The 27,637-nt window shown below is 42.4% G+C and overlaps 1 protein-coding gene across 1 annotated transcript; it reads right to left on the bottom strand.

Moving 5' to 3' along the window:
* Nucleotides 1-21,443: 21,443 nt before the first annotated feature.
* LOC148501109 (fibroblast growth factor 21-like) lies at nt 21,444-27,309 on the bottom strand. The gene is made up of 3 exons (XM_088451013.1): nt 27,052-27,309; nt 25,207-25,310; nt 21,444-22,198 (listed from the first exon to the last, which is right to left on the bottom strand). The coding sequence occupies exons 1-3, from the start codon at nt 27,305-27,307 to the stop codon at nt 21,908-21,910; spliced, it is 651 nt and encodes a 216-aa protein (XP_088307139.1). The 5' UTR covers nt 27,308-27,309; the 3' UTR covers nt 21,444-21,907.
* Between the last annotated feature and the right edge of the window lie 328 nt (nt 27,310-27,637).

Below are 27,637 nucleotides of genomic sequence, written 5' to 3'. Positions count from 1 at the left end.
AGTGTACTATCTCCTCAACTCCACAAGAGACTCGACCTATATATCTCCACTCTGGACGCTTGTTAACTTACCCAGTAATAGGATCTCCAATGAATTTGGAAATGAGGAGGTCATTAGCTTCTCTATCTGTGAAGCAAGCCATTTCTAATAAAAAGTGTATGGCTCAGTCTGTAGATAACGACTCTAGTTCTGACTTCGGTCCAGTAGCGGATGAAAGATTCTTGGAAGAACTGTCTGTGCTTCCTGTAGACAGTAATAATATCTTTGGGATCCCCATTGTTAAGCCTAAACAGGTGGGGAAGAAAAAGAGACATCATAAAAAACATTGAGCATTCTCTGTTACACCAAGATTCATGCTCCCCTTAGTGACATTGGGGTGTCCGGAGTCCACCCTCAAGGGAGGGTACTGTTAGGATTTGCGGTAAGCAAATCATTTTGGTGGCAGTTCCCAGTCATAGTTGTTACTGGGATACTGCATCATGTCCTATCCTTGTTCTGGCTTTTTGCAAGAAGCTGGAAATCCTGTCTTGTCTGTCAATTCATAGCCTGTCATTCATGTCTGTCTGTGTGTGTTGTTTCATGTGTTCACTAATTAACTAGCTGTCTCTCTGCAGAGCAGGTACACACACACATGCCTTTGATTAGGAATTACTCTCCAGGAATTGTCTCTGATTGGATCATGCATCTCATAAGTATACAGCCAGGCCTGAACTCAGTGCCGGTTATACTGTGTCATTACCAGTGTATGTCTGCTGTGTTCAGTTCCTAATTGTTTGCCGGTCTACTGAGTACTTTGGTTTTTGAATCTGGATCCTGTCTCCATTCAGCCCTGCAGTATTATACCACAGTCCTGTCTGTCGGCTATAGAGTTTTCATGTGGAACTTTTGGTTATGCAACTTGCTTTCTGTGCATCCAGACTTCCAGTTACAATCTGTGCATGCTGCGTGTACTCTGCTCACCGGCTTCTAAGTGATCCAAGTACCCCGGGTTCAAGCATCACTGTCTACAGGGCCCTCCAGGCCATACAGCTATCTTGCTTCTACACTACGTTCCAAGCATCGCTGTCTACTAGGCCCTTCAGGCCATACAGCAATCCTGCTTCTATTCCACGTTTCAAGCAACGCTGTCTACTAGGTCCTCCAGGCCATACAGCAATCCTGTTTCTACACCACGTTTCAAGCATCGCTGTCAACTAGGCCCTCCAGGCCATCCAGCAATCCTGCTTCTACACCACGTTTCAAAAATCACTGTTTACTAGGCCCTCCAGGCCATACAGAAAACCTGCTGCAACACCACATTTCAAGCGTCGCTGTCTACTTGGCCCTCCAGGCCATTCAGCACTCCTGCTTCAACACAACAAATCCTAGACTATTTATTTACGGCTATTGCTGCAACATCGCCGTAACATTGGCACAATAGCCGCACCACGGCCCGCAAGGCCGTACCTTGAACTTTGTTGCTTCAGCCACTGGTCCTGCCACTTCATTGTTCATTGCCTGTCAAGTCTTAGCTGGTGTTTTGTCTGTCTGGTCCTAGTCTGTATCTTGCTTGTCCAGTCCTTGTCTGATATCCTGCAGTATCACAGTCCTAGTCATTCCTGGCCTAGTTCCAAGACATACCCAAACCATTATTTGTTGCTGCTAGTGTCATTTACTGCAACCACACTCCAGCTAGCCCTAGTAGTATAAGGACTGCTATTCCTCCATTGTACCTTGCTCTGGTCAGCATTCCTGCGATCTCTCCTACCAGCCTATCAGAGGCTGCTCTACAGTAAGTGACTGACAGCCATGCGGCTTATTATTGTACAGCTCTCCAGCCCTTCGGCGAACAAATTTCAAATTTTGACTCATCAGTCCAGAGCACCTGCTGACATTTTTCTGCAACCCAGTTCCTATATTTTCGTTCATAGTTGAGTCGCTTGGTCTTACTTCCACGTCGAAGGTACTGTATGGCTTTTTGGCCGCAATTCTTCCATGAAGACCACTACTGGCCAGACTTCTTCAAACAGTAGATGGGTGCATCTTTGTCCCACTGGATTCTGCCAATCCTGAGCCAAAGGGCTGGAGAGTGGTAAAATAATGAGTGTCTGCAGGCAACAGTGAAGCATAGTGGAGGTTCCTTGCAAGTTTGGGGCTGCATTTCAGCAAATGGAGTTGGTGATTTGGTCAGGATTAATGGTGTCCTCAATGTTGAGAAATACAGGCAGGTACTTATCCATCATGCAATACCATATGGAAGTGTCTGATTGGCTCCAAATTTATTCTGCAGCAGGACAACGACCCAAAACATACAGGCAATGTCATTAAGAATGATCTTCAGTGTAAAGAAGAACAAGGAGTCCTGGAAGAGATGATATTACCCCCACAGAACCTTGATCTCAACATTATTGAGTCTGTCTGGGATTACATGTAGAGACAAAAGAATTTTAGCAAGTCTACATGCACAGAAGATCTATGGTTAGTTCTCCAAGATATCTGAACTAAACTGAGTGCAAGTGTTCGTAGAAGAATTGATGCTGTTTTGAAGGCAAAGGGTGGTCAAACAAATATTTATTTGATTTAGATTTCTCTTCTATTCATTCACTTTGCATTTTGTTAATTGATAAAAATAAACTATTAACACTTCTATGTTTTAAAGTATTCTTACTTTGCAGCATTTTTCCACACCTGCCTAAAACTTTTGCACAGTACTGTGTGTGTGTGTGTGTGTGTGTGTATGTGTATATATGTATGTATGTATATATATATATATATATATATATTATACACTGAGCGTATGTGGAGCAATCTAAGATATACTGTGTATCTATATCCACATACGCCATGTACTCAAACTTCCTTTTTCGGGAACTAGTCAGAAGGATTGAAAATTACACAAAAATATACTCCAAGGAAATTCTACATTCTTATCCACAAAAGTTATCACAAAGGCTGTAGGGGGTGCTCCTCAGTAGGAGCCAATGAAAGTGGCTACAATGTATGCACAAAATCCAGTAGTTGGAAAGAGGGCAATCACCATAAAAGGTACAGTAAAATAGTCAGCTTATTTATTGAAGAAATAGTTCAAGTCATGGCCAAAGGTCTAGACGTTTCGATTTTATGCAAATCTTAGTCAGGAGGGCCAGAGATTCAACAACATACAGCATATATCACCAAGGCACAGACAAAAGGAATGGGATTGAAATGCCGGCGGCTGTTTAGCTGCTGGTGGAAATCCCGTCAGCGAATGCCAGACATGAGGAGATCCTGACTGGGTGCCCCGGACTTACTTTCGTTCGGGCTGGCGTCCTCAGCGTCGGGATTTCGACGCCTATGTTACATACCTTGCTGGGATTCCGTTGTCGCCATGCGCCCGCCGGTCTCATCACTACATCCCCAGACAATAGCACTGCCTCCCACTGGCACTAATATTGTGATTACCCAAACAGGAAGTGACATCAGAGTGGGTAAACGGCTACAAAAACCTAAAAAAAGAGCAAATACAGGAATGAACATGGGCTTCTAAAGATTACATACTGTGCTAGGTCTATACGCCCACCTTAAAGCCGAAATTTTAACACAAAGGCTAAAGCTTATAAATCCCAGAAAAAAACATCAGCCGTGGATCGGATACAGCATCATGATATTTATTCACTCATACTATATAAGGCACAGCAGGCACAGCAGAGATTAGTAAAAAAAAAAACAGTCAAGGTTAACTAGAATGTCGCCAACTACTGGGTCATTTAGAAACCGGAAGTAGCACGTGTGCCACTGGTCCAGGTGGGTAATGAAAGGAAAGGGGGCTAATGTTATGCTATACCCCAGAAGTGTTAAGCACTAGGTGAAAGGGATGTCACAATCACAATGAGGGCCAATAACAATGGAAGACTAAATAAACAATATATATATATATATATAAACTCCTGAAGTACCATTGCCAGGTTTTAAATCTTCAAGTTATTAAGTTTAATTATGTGATGTTGTCCCAATGCATCCAATGGAAGTCCCAGAACAGACTCCTTGGGTCAAAGTTCTTCCTGGCACATACCGCTGGGAGGTTCGACTTCGACCTAAACCACTCCATTAAGAATCCCAGACCTATTGCCACCCCTCTGTGAAGTTTTCATCCAAATCCATCCAGTGGAAAACCCAGAATAGGCTCCCTGGGGACCTCAACCAGCTGGGCAAGGTAATTGGAAGGCACCAGATAGGAAGTATATACCCACAAGCAAGGGAGTGCCGGCAGTTCTATCATATATATATATATATATATATATATATATATACACAGGTTGAGTCTCCCATATCCGAAAATCCAAAAACCGAAATATTCCAAAAACCGGAATATTTCAGGGCATCTGTGACGTCACGACGTGACCTGACGTCATGACGTCACTAGTATAGTGGCCAATGAATAGCGGCGTGGGTGTGGTCCACATGCCAGGCCACCCCCCTCAGCACCCGCCGGACCCCCAGTGGCAGCCGCCGGACCCTTCTGCGTCACCCGCCGGTCCCCTCGTGACACCCGCCGCACCCGCTGCACCCTTTCACCTTACCCGCCGGACCCTTCCGCCTCAGTCGCCGGACCCCTCACGACACCTGCTCCACCCGCCGGACCACCGCAACATCCACAGCACCCGCGCGACACCTTCCGGACCCAGCCGCAGCACACACCAGGCCTCCCGCTGTGCTCCCCCCTCAGGTATTCCGAAAACCGTAATAATCCAAAATCCGAAATGCTCCTGGCATTTCGGATATGGGAGACTCAACCTGTATATATATATATATATATATATATATATATATATATATGCAAATAGTGGTAATGGCGCTGAGTCCAAAATCAGTCAGATTAATGTTTCAGTAATCCTTGACATATGCACTCCCAAGTTTTCACGAATGGCTGCTTTATCTCCCAAACACTGTTGTTCCGACAGTACACAATCCTATGAAGATAAAAAGTAGAGAAGAGAGCGCCTCCTAGTGCAATATTTTTCAAATAATTTTTATCCACCGCCAGGTGCAATCACCTCTATATAGATGGGGGTGTACCTTAGTAAGTGGAAACACCACTTTTATGTCAGCACAATAGAATTTAATAGTCCACAGTTTCAGGATCCTATGTACGCCCCGGTATCACAACCGGGTCCGTCGCATTAATATATGATCTAGCAAAGCATTTTCCATACGTATGTTCTGGGTTCAAATTGGTGAAATGTTCGCCACGAGCATACTCCTCACACCTCCTCTCGCCCTGCTGCTGGCGCTCTCTTCTCCACTTTTTATCTTTATATATATATATATATATATATATATATAGAACCTGAAGACAGTTAGCACTGAAACGTTGTTAAACAATCCAGCCTGCTGAGTGATTTATTCAAGTCTAGAGTGCCGCAATTTTGGTTACTTGTCGATGGATTTGTGAGGGCACCGACTGCAGCTGTGGTATATTCTTGGGAGTGTTGGACCTGTGGTAAATATATATATATATATATATATATATTTATATATATAGGAATCGGTATGAAATAACTACAGTCGGGATCCCAACAGGGTTAACATACCAGCACTTGTTGGTCAGTATGCTAACCCTATCCCTCTCCCTACCCTAACCCTCCTTCTTTGGTGCCTGAACCTAACCTCCCCTACCCGCACCCTAACCCTCCCCCTAGTGCCTAATCCTAACCCCTAAACCTGAACACCTCCACCCGCCCCCCGCTACTTACCTTTGGTATCCCTGTTGTCAGGATGATGGCGCCAGGATTCTGCTGCCGGTAATGTAAGAGTCTGCATACCTATACTGTATATATATACTGTATATAGTAAGATTCTGCTTGCAAAGAACTGACTCTTCACGCCGGTTGGCTTAGTCAGATCATATCTTTACTCACCATAAATGTTATGACAGCACATGGCTATTGTCTGGCTGCTAGTAAACCTTGGAAGCCCTGCCCACTGGATCTCACAACTGTATCCATCACACACTCCAGAGCAATCACACCCATGTAGTGCAGCTGTGTGTGTGAGACCTTTCCTGTAGGAGAGAGCAGGATCCTTAACCCTGTCTGCCCCTTGTTTGTACCATTCTTGTGCTCTGTGTTTGATCACCCCTATTGGGGTCCATACATTAACCAGACTATCTGTTCTAATTGATTCTTCAAAAGAGTTAGGAGACAGGAGAAGCAAATCTTTCTGTTTATCCACAGGAAGAGCTAAAACTAATTTTCCATGTCTGGTAGAATTTTCAGCTACTTGTTTCACCAATTTCTCTAGCTGTAATAGACTGGGATCTGTGTTAGCTTCCACTCATTTACCTTCTCTTATACTCCCTTTCACTCAACGATTTTGCTTATTGCTACCATCTATCTACATCCTTCTGACTGTTGCTGAATCAGCCTCTACTTCTCTTGATACCGTCTTGTCCTGACTAAAGCCCTGATTCAGACCCACTCGCAAGCGGCTGTCCGCTCGCAAGTGGGTCGATGGTCTGCACTGAGCATGCGCACGACGGAGGGAGCTCCGTCGTGCGCATGCGCCAGACGCGGCGAGCGAAGGAAAGTCCTTCGCTCGTTGTGTCTGATCAAAGGGGGCGTGTTGATTGATTGACAGCACGCCCCCTTTGGTGGGCGTGCCGGGGGCGTGCCTCCCTGACGGGGGCGTTCCCAAGGGAACGCCTCCCGTCAGAAGCCGGCCCACTGACATCACTAGTGATGTCAGTGGGAGTGATTTTGGCTCTGATAGAGCCAAAATCACTCCGGGCCTTGCGGTTGAAAACCTCAACCGCAGGCTCCGGCTCGCAGTTTCGATGGTCGCGATGGTCACGACCATCGCGGCCATCAAACTGCACGCTCGTATAGCCTGTGGGTGGTGACCCACAGCTATACGAGCGTCCAGGAGGACGCTCCATTTTTATGGAGGGCGGCCCTCATTCAGAGCGTGCGCTCTGCTCAGAGCGTACGGCTCTGAATGAGGGCCTAAGTGCTGTCTTATTTTGGAGTATGATAGTAGAGGTTGGAGATTTAATTAATTTTTCACCAACAACTTTCCTCACTATCATCCTGGTTTAATTTAAATCTAATTTCTTTGCCCTTTGGTCTTTTCTTGCTCCTTTGTTTTTCTTTCTGGACTCCAGCTCCCCCAACTGCTACAACAAGGGCATTTTTTTTGCTTCTTTCCCATTATGGTGAGGGTCTAATTGTCTGTGCAGAGTCTGGATCTACAAACTTCACTGTAATGAATGACAGCTATCATCTGCTGGTAACAAACTCTGGGCTTGATTCAGCGCAGCACACTAGTGCACTGCAGAATGCAGATTCCCGATGTTTGGGAATCTGCGCAGATGCATGACCCATTCTGTGCATGTGGAGAACGGGTATGCGATCCTGCTCGCAGACTGGCCGCAGACTGTCAGTGATTGGCAGTCTGCTGCCATTTGTGGGCAGGGAGGGGGCCACAATACCCTCCGTTTCCCGAAACAGTCGTCGCCGTTGGAGGGGAGGACAGAGGCCAGGATCTCTGTCGGCTGACGGAGATTTCCTGGCTTCTTCGTCTCAACTGCGGCGGCCGGCTGTGAGACCCCATGGTTCACCTTAGCCGGCCGATGTTCTGCAAAGTATCCGATGCTGCATTGGACAACGCAGCTCGTATACGTAAAGCAGTAGGAGGCATGATGCCTCCTGCTGCATTAGCATATCAGCACAGATGGAATAGCTAAGCTGCTTGCTTAGGTGATCCGCCTGAGGACCGGATTCAATTAAACGCGAAAAGCCGTAATCGCCGAAAAAGTTTGAGGGCATTTCTCCTAAGCGGAAACTCAATACACTGAAACAGGCGGAAAAGTTTCTCCAATGAATGGCAGGTGGAGAAAAGTGCAAAATCTCTATTTTGGAGTGCAAGTGTGGGGAAATTATTCGGAACCCCCCTCCCCCCATCCCCCAAAGGACAAATCAGCAAAAAAAAATTACCTTAGAACACCCCAAAAAAGATGGTGGATGGGGTGAAAATTAAGAAAGTGGGGAGACAAGGATAAAAAGTAGCAAAATAGGTTTCTTGGGGGGCTGTATGGATGGAATCGGTTTGAATTACAGCCTGGCGGTGGCAGCCCAACAGCGCTGAAAATCCCGATCATCCCTAGGTAAGTATTAACTTACCTAACCTACCCCCATAACCCCAACCCTCCTTAGGGGTGCCTAACCCAAACCTCCCCCCAAGTGCCTAACCCTAATCCCCCCTCTAGTGCCAAAACCTAACCCCCCCTTCGCCGCCGCCTAAACCTAAGTCCCTCGGGGGGGTGCCTAACCCTCCCTCCCCCTAGCCTAACCCTAACCTCCCGGGGGGGTGCCTAACCCTAAGTCCCCCCGGGAGCCCTAAACCTAACCCTCCCCCCCAGCGGCAGTCCGATCGCGGCGCCCGGCATCCCTTCGATCGGGATGCCGGGCGCTGGTCTTCCTGCGTCGGTGAAATGAGCGGAATCTACATCTAGACGCCGGGCATTTCGCCCTCGCCGGGATATGACAGTCGAGAAGCCGGCTGTCGGCATAATGTCAGCCAGCTTACCGATTGCATCCCGTATGGATGGGGTAGGTGTTTTTAGAATTGCAGGTGCATGCAGCAGGTGGATTTTCCACATTTTTTAAAAGTACACTTTAGAAACACAAAAATATGCTAGCACCCATTTTCAAGTACCCCAAATGTGACAGGACTATTTATTTTCTACCAAAAGTACTGTTTTCTATCATTTTTCACCACTTTTGCAAATATTCTCCTGGAAAGCTTTTAGCACAAATTAAGGATTAATAGTACACATCTGTAATGATTTCAAGTGTCAGTGCATCTTATATTGGGGTACAGACTGATTCCCCCAATCTATTCAGTACTTTTTGCCTGTTATGCATTTGCCTGTTTGCGTTTTCGCCTGTTTTGTAATTGAATAGGGTGAATCGCGGGGACATGCATCCTGCAAATTCGCCTCCCAAACAGGCAAATGTGGCGGAAAGTACAATAGGTGAAAAGTCTCAGACTTTTTGCAGCTAACTGAATACGGGCCTGAAACTGAATCAGGCCCTCTGAGTGTGTCTCTCAATCTCAGCTGTGCTTCCAAATTGTAACCGGGGCTTACCTGCACTCCACAATGGTTATTAATTGCTTACTTAATGTTGTGTCACTTTCACACTTAGGACCGTATTCAGTTAGCAGTGAAAACGGACAATTTTTGCCAAAAAACTAGCAAAATAGGCGAAAAAGTCAGGACAAGCAGGAAAATTGCGTCTGTACCCCAAAAAGTGTCTTACTATAATAAAAGTATTTATGGTACTTAAATTGCATCAGTTGGCGGTAATTTGCGTAAAAATGGAAAAAAATTATAGAATGCAATTTTTTCCAGGAAATCACTGTTCCACTTAAATTTGGGGTACGTTAAAATGGGTGCATGTATATTTTCGTGTTGTAAAAGCGCACTTTTAAAAACCACATGCGATGTTTAAAACACTTGATGCATCCATATCGCCCCCAAAATACCAGACCCAATACTTTAAATACATTTTACATTTTTCTTTTTCTCCAAAAATTTGACCGGTCGTTTTTTACCAAATTACTCAACTTTCAAAAAAATTTTGGGGTAATTTATCATTAGGGGGGGGGGAGATGTCAAAAGGATTCTGAAAGAAATCCTCACATTTTTAGTCAAAAATAGGGATTTAGCATTTTAATATAATACTATTTAATAACCCTTTTTGTGTATTTGGCAAAGTCTCACTGGTGCACTTTTGATCTTAGGAACCTGAGTCCTGAGTTTGAAGATTTATTTGATCCATTAATTGACTTTTTAGCGTAAAGGTGGTTTTCTCGCAACTTCTGCAGAACTTGACGAACATTCTGATGGTGTTGATTCACTGACTGTGAGAAAATGAGAATGTCGTCAAGATACATGACCACAAAAATTCCTAGGAATTCATGAAGGACATCATTAATTAAATTTTGAAAAACTGCCGGAGCGTTAGCTAGGCCGAACGGCATGACCAGGTACCCATAGTGTCCTGAGTGAGTACTGAGGCCGTCTTTCACTTGTCGCCACTCCTAATTCGGATCAAGTTGTAAGCTCCCCGAAGGTCGATCTTAGAAAAGATAGTGGCTTGATGCAACTGATCAAAAAGGACTGAAATGAGAGGCAGCAGGTAGGAGTTTTTTACAGTGATATTATTAAGACCCCTGTTGTCAATGCAAGGACGGAGGGAACCGTCCTTCTTCTCAGCAAAGAAAAAAACAGCCCCGACCGGAGACTTAGAGGGGCGGATAAATCCTTTTGTCAATGCATCCTCAATGTATTTTTTCATAGCCTTATTCTCTGGAGCAGACAAAGAATATAACCAGCCTTTAGATAACTTGGCACCAGGAACTAAATTGATGGCACAGTTGAATGGGCGATGAGGAGGAAGGGTTTAGAGAAGACATCAGAGTATTCTCGGTACTGGACAGAAATAGTTGAAAGAGTTTCAACAACAGCAGGCACAGGTACAGCAAGACAACAAGATTGTTTGGCATGACTCCATTTCATGATTTCCCCAGAGGACCAGTCAATAACGAGATTATGATCCCTGAACCAAGATTATGATCCCTGAACGTTGGGTACTAATGGACACTGGAGAAGGAAACACGAGAGTCTCAGAATTTAGAACTCCTACAGACAACCAGAGAGGAGGTGTTTTGAACTTAATAAGACCATTTGAGACCAGTCCTCCATCCAGTCCAGAGATTAGAAATTCCTGATCCAAAGGGACAGCGGATACACCCAGAGACTCATAAAAGAAGAAATCCATAAAATTGCCAGCTGCACCGCTATCCAAAAATGCAGAAGTGGCCAGAGTGGAATTGAAGAGTTGGATAGCTGCTGGAACTAGTACAGAGTTTTTGGAGGAAATGGGAGCCAGGCCTAAATGCAATTCCTCCCGAACACCTAGGCCTTGCCTTTTACTGGCTTGAGTGGACAATTACTCAAGGAATGTCCCTTGTCCCCGCAATACAAACAGAGATCCTGGGAATGTCTCCTATGTCTCTCTTCTGGAGGTGACCAAAAGGCACCCATTTGCATAGGCTCTTCCTGATCCGAGGATGGAACCCAGATGGGAGACCCAGGCGATCTTGTATGAAGATTCTGCTCCCGTGTTCGTTCACGGAGACAACGGTCGATTCTGATTGCCTTATGCAGGAGGTCATTCAAAGATTCAGGAAGGGGATGCTGGACAAGGATATCTTTGATGGTCGCAGAAAGTCCAAGATGAAATTGGCTGCGTAAGGCGGGGTCATTCCAACCAGAATCCGCAGCCCAACTTCGAAATTCAGAAGAATAATCTTCCGCTGTCTTCTGTCCCTGCCTGAGGGAGCGCAATTTCGACTCAACCAAAGCAGTTCTGTTAGGATCATCATATAATAACCCCATAGCAGAAAAGAAGGCATTGACAGAGAAATGACCAGACCTACTTGTTGACTCCCAGACCCAGAGGAGACAGGATGTAACCTAAAGTATAGTTTACAACTTTCTCAGAAGTTGATGAATTGTTTGCGATCCCCAGCAAAATGATCTCGCAAGTACATCTTAGGTTCTTTTAGAGCACCTGGAGCTGTGGGAGTCTGAACCTCCTCAACACGAAGTGAAAGCTCTACCTTTTGTGTGAGAACTTGAATTTGTGCAGCAAGCACCTGGGCAGGATTCTGTGCCTGTTCCATATTATCTTTCTTTGGCCGACTATAATGTTACGGAACCCTGGCCAACACCATGTAAACCCCCTAGAACCCAGGCTAGCAAGGTCTTCCACCACTAACAGCCACCCGCTGTTCCCTTTGAACTAGCAATGTTCACCGGTACTTAAGTGGCCACCTGGTCTTATAACTCGGGGTAGTAGTGGTTTGCACAAATGACCAATGGGAACCAGAGGTTTAGCATGTGGAACAGGAAACCAGTAAAAGTCAGTGGTGTGGCTTTAAGAGCCGATGGTTCAGCTTGGGAACCGATGGTGCAGCACAGGGCCGATAGTACAAGTTGGTGACCAGATGGTGTGGCTTTGAGAGCCGATGTTGTGGCTTGAGAGCCGGTAATACAAGTTGGAGACCAGATGGTATGTCTTTGAGAGATGACAATGCAGCTTGAGAGACGATATTGCAGCTTGAGAGCCAGTGGTGCAGCTTAGAGTCAGTAGTACAAGTTGAAGAATTGATGATGTGGCTTTGAGAGCCGATGATGACCCTTGGGAGTCGACGGTGCGGTTTGAGAGCCGTTGATACAAGTTAAACTGATGGTGTTGCTTGGAGAGCCGATGCTGCGGCTTAAGAGCCAGTGGTGTGGCTTTGAAGCTGATGGAGCGGCTGGAAATCTGATGGAGTGGCTACAAACCTTGTGGCAGCTTGGGAGCGCCTGGGGAGCCGATGGAGCAGCTACGAAGCCGGTGGCAGTTGGGAGCTGATGGAGCAGCTGTGAAGCCGATGGAGCGGCTACGAAGACAGTGGCAGCTTGGGAGCTGATGGAGAGGCTGGGTAGCCGATGGAGCGGCTACGAAGCTGGAGATGCTGGACTCAATATAATCAGTAACAATAGGAACGTTGACCATGCAGCAGAGCCGAGAGATCCACAAACATTGCTATAGTCGACTAGATGGCAAAAGGCCAGCGAGTACAAATACAGAAAGGAATCATTCAAGTCGTGTAGTGGATAACATGTGACATCCTACGGCATCCAGATCGCCTAGCAACCAACAGAACTGGACCAACACTGCCAGAAGGAGGTAAATTGCCAGAGGGAAGCAAGTCGTGACCGCGTAACAGGGGTCTGCTTTTGTGACTGAACATCTGCTGCAGTCCCCCATATATACAGCCTTAGTATTTGTGGGTATATTATTCTCAAATAATATTTATGTAATATCTCCCATTTACACCCATTTTCAGGGATATCCCACCAACATTGTTTGATAAATATGTTTGGTAATATGCCTATATTGTATGCACATGTTTTAAAAGATCCACAGGTGGAGCTAATTATTTCACTTGTGATTCTGGGCCAGGTCTACTAAGCTCTGGAAAGTGATAAATTGGAGAGTGATAATCTACAAACCAATCAGCTCCTGTCATTTTTTAAACACTGCTTGTAAAGTGACAGTTAGGAGCTGAGTGGCTGGTAGTTTATCACTTTCCAATTTATCACTCTCCAGAGCTTAGTACATCTCCCCCAGAGGAAACCTGGAAAACATGCACTGTTAGTGTGTCACAAGGACTGGATTTGAGAATAGGGCTCACTGCCACTGGTGTAGGGAACACTGCAACTAACTATGACGTAAGTAAGGCAGGCAATTGGTTTCCCACTTTACTCCTAGTGATCACCTCTTTATATCTAATGTCTTTTTTTCCAACATTCACTCTTGACCAGCCTGCCTCTTGTAGAATCACCGGTACTCAGGGGCATAGGAACTGGGAGGGAGGAGGGAAGTGAATGGAGGCAGAATTAAATGAAAATGGGGATGAAGTGATAATAGCTTTATTTGAACTCGCCAACTGTTGTCATTTCTGTGTACCAAAAATGAGGTTATCTTCATGTTAGTTCTGTTAGTGCTGCGTACATTTTCTTCTTGCAAACGCATTTTTTTTTCTTTCTTAGAACTCTCACTTATTTTGCTATCACAATTTGCAGTAAGCATAAGCAGAAACATGAGACCGGGAAGCTGCACTTGCCATTGACTGTTCTTGTAAGTTGTACGACACTGGAACAGAAAGCGCGCATGATTGTGGCCTGCGGACTGTTTAAAACGTTAGCAGCAGTCTTATTGTTGCCAGATCATAGGGTAGACAATGGTTGTCTGAACAGAGACGTAGAGCCAAGGCGCCCGGAGCAGGCTCATGCCATGGCGCCCCCTCCCCCCCATGCACACACTGACACACATGACACATCACAATCAATTAATGCCCTACGAAACTATTCCCTCAAAACCCTACAGTCACTGTTACAACTGTCGAATAACAAGATACCAAACGTGAGAAAAAGGGGCTCCAGGCACTATAGTAGTTGTGGGTCTCTTGCCCCCCCCCCCTTCCACACCAGAAAAATTTTCATTACTATACCCCTGCCTGTACTAGAACCGGCTATTACGTTTTAACTGTGTTGTCAACAGAGACATGAAAACCAATGAAGCAACCAGTATGAATGAGAGAGTCTGAATGAGAGGCAACTAGTAATTAAATTTACTAATAAGAAAAATCACCCCCGAATAGCTTCACAGGCTGCTGTTGACACGGCAGCCTGTAAGAAATACCTGCCAGCCCAGACACTGCAGCCAGCAGAGGGATCTAACTAAGAGCTCCGGGGCACCACAGGCAGCTGAGAGCTACCAGCACTGGTGGCAGAAGACACGAAGACATACAGGTAAGAGGGAGCAGGTCGGAGGAGGAGTGCAGGATTTAGATGCGGAATGGACACTCGCGGGGTGAGGGGGAGGGACGGAATGGACACCTGCGGTGCATACTTACCTACTTTCAGTATCTGTTCCCCGGCAGATGACCAGGGAGCAGGCACAGATGGCCACTTTGGGGGCGAGGCCAGATTCCTATGTCATTAGGCCCCGTCTTCATCACGGCAAACTGCTGAGAATTGCAGGAGCGTAAGGAGGGCCGGGATAGACACTGGTGGCAGGGGAGGAAGGGGGGTTGGACACCAGTGGCTGCGGGGGGGAATGGGGTCCTGGGACGGACACTGACGGCAAGGCAGGTGGAGAGACAGGCAGTGAGGAAATCCTTATGGATACCTTAGGGGTAAGTGGGAAAAGTATCACTTTTCCGAAAAGCTGACTCCGCAAAAAGAGCAGCCTTTCGGAAGTGATGCTTTTGTTAGGGAAGCAGCGAGTTTAAAACATAATTATCACTAGTGAGTATTATGTAATGGTGACTAGGCTGCCCAATGTAAAAATCAGGAAAGTGATGGATGCAATAGGCACATCAGCAGCACCGTCAGAGACGTGCAGAGTCCAAGTAACACAGTGAAAGCATCATAAGCAGTACGGCTTTACTGCAAGAAGCGCATGAGAAATGTTCCTTAGCACAGAAAAGCAACAAAAGGAAGTCTGGAGATTGTCCCATGTTTCCAAACACTTGGCTTTCGTCTTTGTATAGTGATGAAAGCAAATATAACTTATTTGTGTGTGACAGGCACAGAAAAGTGGAGGAAACAGTGTAACCAGAATGGATGAGACCAGCTGTGAAGCAGCTGCACCTGAAAACGATATCTCTACGATATGTCTACAATTCCCCTGACATGTGTATACACATGTATCACAGCACTATGTACTTACTGTGGTTATGCTATATATCAGGAGTGCACAACCTTTTCTAGTCCATGGGGCGTATTGGCCACATTAAAACTTTACTTGACTAAACATGTAAAATACGTACAATTTACTATTAGAAAAGTCCTTGCAGCATTGTTAATAGGTCGCTATGGAGATAGAAGTGTGTGCAATGCCGCATAGCAGGATGCTCCTCCGCTAGGGATGTGACCATTCAATATAGCAGCACTTTCCCCACCTCTGCAGCAACACCATCACAAGGGCAAATGCAGGGTTTCTAGAGGGGGGTTTCCAAATGCTTGATTTTAGAGCAAGTGTGGCCAGCCAATAATTAGCACTTAAGCAGCTATAATATACGTACATCATATAAAGTGTAGTGTATGTAATAATTCTGACATATACAGGACCAGCGATCACAGTAAGCCATTGTATGCGGAAGTAGGGCCATCCTTTCTGAGCTGAAGCTAAATGTTTTTATTTCACATGTGGGCTTCATTCCAGAGCATTTGAGCATGGGAGTCTGGGGAAGCAGCACAAAGACATGTACTGCCCTGGACATATATGTACAGATTGGTGTCCTTATACACTGTAGGTTTCAGGCTGCAGGCCTGTTATAAGGCTGCATCGGTTTTTATTTCAAAGTGTTTTTTTTCTAATTGGTATTATATGCACAGCATAATTTAAAGAGTTAGAAAAGAGACCTTACTAGCTTTACCCTCTGTGATCAGCGAGGGATGATGATCTGACTGATTTTCCCCTTCTCACCCTGCAGGTAATCTATTGGGACCAGGTATATATAAATTGTGAAGAACTAGAGTGCGCAGAAAGTGATGGAAGCAGCTAGGGTAATCAGTGTATAAAGGAGTTCCTCCTAACCTCCACCAAACAGAATATACAAAGAAATGGGATATACACAGTTCACCAGCACAATCACATGAAATATAGTTATAACATTCCAACCACACTAGAAAGGTAAGTGATAATAAAATCAAATCCTTTTATGGTGGTCCTCAATGAAAAAGCAAGGGGTTCTTGGTTCAGTCCTTTTCAGCAATCAATCATCATAAACCCAACAAAAAAGAAAAAAAGGGTATATATAGTGTAACACAGTTTTTAATGGAATTAAAACATGGTACAAACAACAAAGAAATGCATGGACTTCTGAATCCCCTAATAGCTGAATAGGTAACAATTACCAAATCTCAGAAAGAGCTGACACCAAACAGTTCCTTCAGTAAATGGTTAATTCACCAACAGGTATCCAGGATCCACAACCGGCCGGGATTCCTTTCCAATGGATCTGTCACCGTATTCAATCAGCGGGGTCCTCCGTCCATAAACACCTGTGTTTATGGACGAAGGACCCTGCTGAGATTTGATATAAAAATTATTAAAATAATACAAAGAAGATATTTATCACTTATAAACATCTTCATTGTTTATTGTAATCATTTTTATAGTTAACACTCACCAGCTTTGTGGAGCTCCCTGGGACTGCAGAGTGACAAGAGATGAGGCAGCAACAGCTCAGCCTCAATTCTGTATAGCCAGACACTGCTTGAAGAGCTGGGGGCAGGGCCACACCACGGGCAGTAGGCTGCACATAAAGAGTGCTAATAGTGACATGCCTCTGAGTATGGGGGTGTGTGCCTTGAGCACTGATGGGCACCTTGTATGTGTCATGCAGTGTTTAGAGATTGGAGCTCAGTCAACAGAAGCAAGAGAAGACACAGTGATGCAGGTAGGAGAATCAATGGACACTGAAGCTTAGTGTAGTGAGGGGAGAGTTAAAGTGAGTAGGGGGTGAGACATGCTCCCAGCACTCAGAATCATCTCCATGTGTGCCTCCCCAGCCGTTGACCTCACCGCACGTCACTGGGTTATGTGCATATACATACCGTAGTACCAAACTTATGGTCGGGGGTCTGTTATACACCATGTTGATATAAACACTTTTATTAATGAAATTTAGAAGGAAAGAGCACAAACAATTGAATTTTGGCATAAAGCTTACAGAACTAATGGATGTTGGTTTTCTACAGGCTGCTACAGAGACAGCTAACCTGAGGTATAGATGTGCCTTGTTAAGATACTACCTTGCTGATTCAAGAAAGACTGGGCAATGTTTTCTAGCATACTGTAGTGACTGGAGTTACAGACACAAGAGTTCTCATCACACAAATTAAATTTGAGAGGTGCTGCCTGTTCTAAGATGAAAATCAACACAACTGACAGGTGACAGCAGCTCTCTTCCTGATTTTGGCAGGATTATCCTGATTCGTGGACCATAAAAGGGGTGAATATTTCTCCCAACAGTGGGGACTGAAATTGTGAGGGAGTTGGGCATTTTGGGGTGGGGCTTCGATTTCACATGTCTAAATGTTGGGAGGATTGAACTGTCAATAAGTTCCTCCTTTTCTCTATTTTTAACATAACTTTGCAAATCTTTAAATCTTTTTTGGCTTGTAATGGACTAAACTGGATTTTGGCCTTTGTCATAATCTCAGCTATTTTTGCTTTTACATCTTTGATAATATTTTAGTAGATCATAAAAACCAATTATTTTGCACTTTAATTACCTCCAAACATTACATGTAACATGTATTCCTATTTGCCCAAATCAAAAGACAAAAATACTTCCACCCCTCCAACCCCCACCCCCCTTATCAACGGAAGCACTGAATCTTCTTGTTCAATTGGAGCTGCCTTGAGGGTATAATAACTGTATGTGAAGTAATCTATATGGCTATTGTAATTTTTCACACTTTATAAGGCATATTCAATTAGGTGCGAGATTTTTGGTATTCCATTGGGTGAGATTTTTTTTTCTTTCTTTTTTTTTTTTTTGGAGTGCTCAATTTTTTTCTTGAACTCCTCAAGAGCAATTCCTAAAATCTTTATTAGTAAAAATTGTCAGGACTTGCTTCAGAACTCCTAAGACACCCCTCTAATGACTAATTAACCAATTGGAAGTTCCAATTAGCTTAATTAGTCCATAATTACTTACCGTCTGCAGCGCTGTCCTCCACTTCCCCGACATGTTGGTCTTCTTCTGCAGCTGTGTGTGAGATCATGTGAGTGTTGTAATTGTGTGTGTAACCCCTGGTGTTGTGTGTGTGTGTATGTGACCCTCATATGTGTCAGCAGCAGGAACTACATTTCACATAATCCCCCTTCTCATCCCATCATCTTTCTCCACAACTGAACCTAAAATTCAGCCTGGCACCAACAGGAGGGGGGCTGACAGGGTTAGAAAACATGAATTCAGCGGGTATCGGGAGTATGTATACCCGCGGTAATTAAAAATTTGGCGCGAGCTGCAAATTTTTTTTGCAACTAATTAAATATGCTCTTATATCTAGTTACTTTTGCATTGTTTCTGTATATTCAATTTTAAGACACTGTGGCTGTCTATAAATAGAGGGAAATAATAATAAGTATGACCATTTTCTTAAGAAAGCATCGGTATAGAAAACAACTGCTTTACTGTCACATTGTAAATATAAAAACATTCAAGAAATAATTTGATAAATTCACTGTACTTTTTATTTAAATAAATATTAGTTCATATGTATATTATAAATCATTCAATAAATAAAACAAGTTAAACAATAAAACAAGTTAAATACATACAATTACAATATGCAAATAAATAAATAAGATAAATAAATACAACAAATGTCATACTTCGCAAAAAACAGTAATGATAATAATAATAATAATAATAGCAACAACAATAGTAATAATAATAGTAATAATAATAGTAGTAGTATTACAAATAATAGAAAAAGAACTGTTACAGTAGTGACACTATACACCCACTTTGTTTATAGACAATAACCCTTATCCAATACATAGTATACAAATACAGGCATGAGATGCAAGCAAAGCACAATAATTACATTGCAGCAGGTACAGTACAATACCCCAATTTCATTCCTTTTATTTAATCACATATCCAGCAGTCCCTATAGAAGCACATGAAAGAACTGTTTAATAAATAAGGGATATTTTCTCATTCTTAATTCTCACATTAGTACTGTGTGGTGTTGTCTTAGACCTTGTCTCTTAATTATTTATTAATCCTTATTTTTATAGCACCTACATATTACACATGACATATTACATTACATACATGTATTACTTGATCATTTAGATCACGTTGTGATGCTGAAGCTCACGATCTATATTCCAACCGCATGCAGTCATTCACACATTTGGAGTGTGGGAGTATATTGGAGTAACTTGAGGAAAGCTACTGAAACACAGGGAAAACATACAAACTACACAACAATCAGGCCCCTAACAGAATAGACCCCAATCCTATGAGACAGCAATGCTAACGACTTCCTTTAACGGCAAAACAGGCGCTGCAGGTGTTTCAGCAGTCACTTCGTCAGAGGAAGAACAAAGCAGCCTTGATCCCATATAACATATTGGGAATCACTGCGTGGGCTACTGTAACATTGCTTACCTGTTTGCTCTACTTCCTGTCTAGGTGGCTCCTCCATTTAACATGACAATTTCTACTTTATAATTGTAAGTTCAGTCTCTGGTTTGATCCATGCTTATATTATATATGTACTGGAACATAAGCAAACGTGTTGGATTGATTAATTTTTTCACAAAGAGAGAGATCTACTTGCACCTGCACTGCCCGATCGCAGCACAAGTGCTGTGGCTCTGCCGAGTCCGAACCCGGATGTAAAGTGATTGCGCAAGTTATCACCTTACTATATTTTTCCTTCGCAGCCCTATCGGAGCTCTTGTTTCTGTATGAACACTTTGATACATAGCCTTAATAAATAATTTGCCAATAATATATAATTATGGGCACTAAAACGCAATCTGTAATAAATATGCCCCATACAGTTAGAAATAAATACAGCTAGGAGACAAAGCCATGTTGCGCTGCAGGCTGTTGGAGTGAACATTAATTATGACATTTACAGTAATAATTGACAGTACTGAGAGTAAAGTGTCCCTAATTGAACAATAAGAACAACACACAAACATTATTGCTATACTCTCTTCACACTTATCAAAAATAAAATAATGTTAACATGTTCCTTTTTTTAAGCACTTACTCAATTATAACAATTTAGGGGCGGTATAATAAAAGACGTTCGGGCTTGTTTAGTAATGTTGCATTTAGGTGTAAATCTTGCACTGAACTGGGGATGAGAAAAACTGTGGTGGAAATTTACTGAGCAATAGGCCGTTTCCAGGAGTGTCAAGTTCCAGCAAGAAATGCCCTTTCACTGCCATATTCCATGGAATGGGGATTCTGTGCTGTACTTTTAAGTTTCACATAATTTATGGTCTATAGAACTGTCCTTGTGTTCTGTTTGGAGTATAATATGGGCCTGGTGGAACAAAAATGATACAAAATTCTGGGCGGAACAAAAATAACAAGAGAAAATCTGCATGTAACACTTCCACTGGCGAAATGTATGACCAGCTGCCAGTCTGCAACTAGCTTCTATCTGCCTGGTGCAATCTAGACAATAAAAGAAAGTGGTTGATACCGCTTTGTACAAATCTGCACCTGAATTTAATTTAACACAGGTGCAAATGTGCAGTAACCCATAACAGCCAATCGAGCTAGAATAATAGAGTCATGGAAGCAAATATCAGATTGGTTGCTAAGACTAATGGTGCGTACACACTGGGCGATATTACTGAGGCGATTGCACGATTATGACATCGTGCAATCGCTCAGTAATCGTGCACAAATCGTGCACTATAATGACGGAGACGACCAGTGGTGCGTGCTTATCGTTCCCGACATCATCCATCGCCTGGACATGCAGCCCAATCTGTCGATAACGACAGATTGGCCATGTTCAGGGGTGAGGGAGAGTGGCTACACTGATCGATGTGTCGTTCAGTGTAGGCACTACAGAGGATCAGGAACGACGGTACGATTACGATGTTGTAATCCTACTGTCTTTCCTAATCGCCCAGTGTGTACGCAACTTTAGGGGTATATTTACTGAAGTGCAGGTTTTTAGAAGTGGAGATATTGCCCATAGCAACCAATCAGATTCTAGCTATTATCTTCTAGAAGGTGCTAGATATATGTTAAGAAGAATCTGACTGGTTGCTATGGGCAACATCTCTATTTCTAAAAACCTGCACTTTAGTAAATATACCCCTTACTGAGCATTCTCACCCTCATTGTAACATTTATTAAACAAAATATACATTTGTCCATATAAAACTAGTTAATGCAGTTTCTGTATTCTGAATTTAACTTTGTTTTCCACCAAGTATTCTGTGACCTTTGTATTTTTGACCTGTTTTGTACAAGTCACTTATTTCTAACTGGAAACCTTTACCCATCCCTGAGGTTTCATTAGGCAAATAAAAATAGGGAAAATGTGCTTTACGTACAGGCTTGTACATGAATTGTCTCTTTTCCCCCCAAACATCAGCTCTCGCTCTTTCTTCTTCTGTCTTGACCTCCAGTAATGTTCTTGTCTTTTCCTCTTCTCCTAGTTGCATAGGTTGATGTGCCCACACATACTAGGAACCTCTGTTTTGCTCATAGAGAAATTGTCTTTGCTCTTCAAGCAAAGTTGGTATTAATCAGATACCTCTATTTATTCTGAATTCAGGCTTGGGCTGATGATGTTGGACCAGTCCTTCATACATAGGGGATCCTCTATATCAAAGCAGTCTCCTATTCGGTGATCAACAGAATGGTCAACGGACAAAGAGTCATAAGAGATGGATTTCTTCAGTGGAATGAAACGTGCCATCTGTATGCCTGACGGTTGGCCCTCACTGGTTGGCCTAAGTGTGAGCTGTTTATGATATTTCACTGAGTAATAAAAATTGTATCCACCTTGTGTCTTCTCACGAAAATCGCAGTCATCTACCTTATATTTCATCTGTGAAAATATAAATGAGACAAACATTTAGTCCTGGTGAAATAATTTAATTTATTGCACAGATAATTATTGCAATATAGTATAATGATGTTTTGGTTTGAGTCACCTGACTCTTTACAAACACATGTATAATACGTATTGTATGATGATGTCTTGTAAAATAATGCACGGTTGAGCTATGGAATATGTTGACAGCCGTTCTTTGTTTCTGTTTTTTGTACAATTTTCTTTAGTCTTAATGATTTATAGTTACTTTTTATGCCAAATTCTTTGTCAATCGCATTTTATGCAAATGTAAATGATGAAATAGGGACATTCTCATAGTATGTACTCTCTGTAACAGCTAGATAAAATAGTTATTGATAGTTTATTATAGATGCAAATGAGGATTTTATGTGTTATAACATCCATTAATAATAATAGTTGTTGTTACTATCTGCTACTATTATTTATGCAGTTTATAGAAGCATGCCAAGTTAGAAACAGGAGTGTAATTACTTGAAATATGTCAAAATAGAAGTAGGACACACTTAAAATTCTAACAGCGGCTATATTCCATTAGTAGAATATTCAATTAGAGGTCTATTCATCATCACTTCATTTATACAAAAGCAGGTGAACATTAACATGTTCACCTGCTTTTGTATAAATGAAGTAGCAGGGCCATTCATCATAAAGGTAATGCAGGAGATATCACTGATATCTCCTGCTTACCTTTCACTCCCGATCTGGCCCAGCGTCCCCATACAGTAGTAAAGAAACCAAATTCATCAAGCTCAGAAAATACAACATTTCTGGAGCTTGACTGAGGGAACATTCGCCATCTTCAGATGGTGTTTTTTCCCACACCCTGCTCCTTCCCTATAGGGAAAAGTCCTGGGTTTCGAAGCGGCCCCCAATAATTAACATAATGAATAGGCCCCTTAGAGAGGTGCTCCAATCTTTTCTCCGGAACCTTATATTCACCAACATTTGAGATTAAGGGGAAAAATCTGCAATGTTGGGTTACCACAGGGCCGGCTCGTGGCATGTTCGACCAGTGCAGTCGAACAGGGGTGCCACCCCATAGAGGGCACACCCCTGCCAACATTCCGATTTCAGAGGGACAGCACTCTTCTGCTGTTCCGCCCATGGGCCGAAGTGTTCCGCGGGTGGTCTGGTCGGGAGGTTGGGCACCCTCACTGCCGCAGCTGTGCCGGACCCCGAAGTAGCTGAATGGATGCTACTTGCATGCGCATGGCATCCATTCAGTGTCGGGAGAGGTCTGGGGGAAGCCCAGCTAGTGACGGAGTGCTGGGCTCGCCCCCGGCCTGACATTACATGGCCAAGCGGGCACGCACCCAAATAACGTAATTATTTGGGCGTGGTCTATGGTAATTAGGCCACACACCCATTTTTGGTCTAAGGAGTGACGACTACCCATGCTGCCCAGGGCACGGCTACCCCTGGAGCCGGCCCTGGATTACCGTATTCAGCAACACTTGTGTACAGTCGCACATCGCAATCACATATTGATGCTAATTGAATACAGGCCTTGTCATCTATTCACAATCATTGACAAACACATTGATTATGACTAAGCTGCGTAAAACATAAGAAATAAAAGTAAACATTAAGATTGTAATAGTCAGACATCACTTTTCCATATAGCTATATCTAGTGAGGCATTACGTATACATCCTGTGCTGTCTCACTATCGCAGGCACTTTACAGGTTATAATCAAGAGTAACATCCCACAAGATTTCAGATCAAACATTCCGGCAGTGACTGATGGTAACAGTTCTCCCTTATCTAAAGGTGTAAAATAAGTTCAATAACCGAATAGTTCCAAAGGCCTAAATGATGGAATCTCCTACATAACAACTGTATCAGTACAAACAGCAGGGTTAGAGTACTGCAACCTTTGTCAAGCCGGCAAACCTAAAAATAACACAAGTATGACCAGATATTCTTGTGTGGGTTAATCATTTATTCTGGAGCCATGGACAGTGCAACCTTACAGCTGGTTGGAGATGACCAAATCTATTTGTTAATTTGATGGTATTACATACAAAATGAGAGGTGGACAGCTAACTCATAGAGAACGTGGGGGCTCATTTATCAACAAGTTTTATCATACGCATCAAGTTTTAAAACTTGTTGCGTGTGATAATGGTGCTTCAGCCAATCAGCTCCTAACCGTCATCTGTTTGAAAAATGAGAGTTGGCAGCTGATTGGCTGGAGCACCATTTATCATACACGAGTTTTAAAACTCGTTGCGTATGATAAAACTCGTTGCGTATGATAAAACTCGTTGATAAATGGGCCCCATAATTGCAAATATATCATCCTAATGACATTACTATTTTTAGACGGTTTGTGGCTCTGAGTGTAATTTTCAATGCATCTCTGCTTTTGTCAAACAAGGATCTGTGTTGCTTAGCTGCAGCCCCACTGGTACATGTCGGGAAAAGAATATGACTTCTTGCCTGGTATTATGTCAAATGAGCAGAATTTGAAAGCAGATGTACTACTACGGCTAAACCATATTATTTTCTGGAGAATCCTTTTTATTATAAATAATAAGCATGTGGTATTTTTTCCACCATATTACATTAAGCAGATAGAGTATAAGTGAGGTCTGGAGGGTGATAGTTGAAAAAATATTGGAGGTAAATGATGCAGGGAAATAACTGGAGAGACATTTATGAAGCCAGAAAGGATGCTGATAAATTTGGAGGCTGTCTCACAAAGGACTTTATTGTGCCATGGGGTAAACACAGCTAGCATTTATAAGAGTGTCAACTTGACAGACTTAGGGGTTTATATACGAAGTGTCAGTTTGTGTGCTTATGCCCAATATTTAAAAGGGCAATGCTTTTACTAACAAGACACGGCTAGTAAAAGCACGGCCTTTTTAAATATTGGGCATACACAGAATTGATAACCCGACACTTCGTAAATAAACCTCTTGAAGTTTTAAAAAATAAATCTTTATTTTTAATATACATTTTAAATGACACTTACCGATCCATACAAGTGGTGCTTTGAATTCATACACAGGAAACGAGCGCTCTCCATCCCTTTAATGGCCACAATACTTGGTCTTACCGATTTTATTTCCAGGAGGCCTGAAGAGTAAAAAGAATATCAGGTATTTATTTTAGATAAAGACAACTTTAGACTGTTCTCAGAAACAAGTTCTATATCTGTCTGTCTGTCTGTTTCTCTCTCGGCTATATATTTACCTAGCTTGTATCAGTGGCGTTATTCGTTTCAGTGTGCCCTTATTACAAGACCCCAAAGGGAGTTCCTAGCACAATGTATGATAATCGAAAACCAGTATCTGGGATCCCAAAAGGGTCTCTCTCAACAATTTGCTAATCTCTTGTCTAAATAGGAATAATAGCATTATATTATTTGTTTTCCTGTTTGCTATATATACAATACAATGGTGCAATGCCCATTTAAAGTGATAACCATACAATTACAGTTATCCATAAAAGTTTCCATATTATCTCATCCTTAGGTATACTTAACAGATTCATGTGACTTGTTCTTTTATTAACTTCTAAAGTGCATTATGTAATGTCTTCTGATGTAATGCTGTAGAGTTTGCTGATAATATAGCAAATAGTGTCATAAATTCTCACAGTTATTGTTTATTGTGCACATAATGGATCACACAGATAACCAATGACCTTCAAAGTTATTCTTTTTCTAACTTCACATTGATCTCTTTTTTATCAGGTTTTTAGAAGTGGAGGTGTTGCCCATAGCAACAAATCAGATTTTAGTTATTATCTTCTAGAAGGTGCTAGATAAATAATAAGTGCAATCTGATTGGCTACTATGGACAACATCTCCACTTCTAAAAACCTGCACTTTAGTAAATACAGGGATACCCTATAGGGAATGATTTAATTTAACGCAAGGTTCCGTTTTAGCCATGCACCATATGGGTCTGCGCACATTGTGGGTTATTATAAGAGCAGAACGTGCTAGTTTTTTTGCTCGTACCTGCCCGGATAACTCGCCTGGCATGGATCTCTCTCTATTACAAACTATTTGGATGCATGTAGAATCTGCAGCACAAAACTAGCTGAAAAAGTAAATATATAATTGACAGGTAGGTTTTGATTCAGACATGCACAATATAAGTGGCAGGCTCAATGCCTCGTACTAAGAGGAGAATTCAAGAAAGTGCTTTGTTTCGTTAGACCCTAGCGCAACGTGCGGCTGTGCTGGCACTTTCTGGAGGAAAAACTTTGCTTGTTTTTGCTTGCACCTCTATGGGATACAAGCAAAAATGAAGGACTCACTCCTAATTGAATCTCCCCCCTATATCTCTTTTATATGAGCCAGAATTAGAACCACAGTTTGAAGTAAAAGAAGAAAGCTACTTTATATATTTATGGGTATCTCTATACAATATACTGTAAAAGCAACTATAAAAACAGTAACAACAAGTATTCAGGATGTTTTATCATTATTTTGGGATTAGACTTTTTAAGTAGCACTTGTTACCTAAATCATTAAAATTGGAATACCTCCAAAGTTGTGTGTGACATAAATCTACTCTCAGGTAGCTCAATCTTTTAGGTTGTTGTTTTTTTTTTTTTTCATTTTTGTTAATGTGTTACTGACATTTTTTATGCTGATGAAGTTTAGCAGCAAGTACTTAATTCACAGATAAAGGTCAATAACATGATTGCAGAGTCATTGTGAGAATCAGAATCCTGCTGCAAAATGACATCATAAAGAACAAATTCATAGCAAGAATTTTAGGACACTATTGTGATATACAAGTGATGCTCTGAAATAAATTTGCAGAAATACTTTTTTTAAACAGAGAGAATCCCATATACTTACAGTATTTACAGTAATCTTTATTCTCTTGGGTGCCACTGACTTCTCCTTCTGGGGTGATCTGAAGAAATAGGTACGATTGCTCATTATCTGCATAGAGATGTATAGGTCGAACCTGGTCAGGGTAGTTTAGGATTGGGCTGTTGTCTGGAATAGGACTGGCTATCGTCCTATGACAGCTGCTAAGAGCCAATGCTAAGAGACATAACTTCCTCACTACAGAGTTCCGAGTGAGAACACAGCACTGTTCTCTCAGCATCTTCAGACAGCAAAACATAGTAAAAAATATGGACGCAAAATATACTCTAAAATAAATGTCACAAAAATCCCCAAAAATATATTGCTAAATAAATAATGCAAAAAAATAAAAACTTTTTATTCCAGTTAGAAAAAAATATATTTTATTTATTAAAAAAAAAATATATAAAAAAATAAATATCCTAGCTGAATATATCACCTATCTAAAAATTGAGGAACTTTTCCACCCTGAGACTACCTAGTTCGTAGTACAGACTCACGTTTCTAGTGACAAAAATGAAGGCGAAGAGATGAATTTATACTCTTTGGTCTTTAACCCTTATCACTAGTA

Source organism: Taudactylus pleione, unplaced genomic scaffold (genome assembly GCF_031769625.1).
Source record: "Taudactylus pleione unplaced genomic scaffold, aTauple2 ptg000535l, whole genome shotgun sequence".
NCBI lineage: Eukaryota > Metazoa > Chordata > Amphibia > Anura > Myobatrachidae > Taudactylus > Taudactylus pleione.
Note: the sequence above shows the minus strand (reverse complement) of the source record. Positions and strands in the feature narration are given on the sequence as shown.

Coding starts and splice junctions, on each gene's coding strand:
- LOC148501109 (XM_088451013.1), bottom strand. CDS start 27,307: ATGCTGAGAGAACAGTGCTGTGTTCTCACTCGGAACTCTGTAGTGAGG. Junction 25,311..27,051: donor TAAAGATTACTGTAAATACT/GTAAGTATATGG, acceptor TTTACTCTTCAG/GCCTCCTGGAAATAAAATCG. Junction 22,199..25,206: donor AGCACCACTTGTATGGATCG/GTAAGTGTCATT, acceptor ATATTTTCACAG/ATGAAATATAAGGTAGATGA.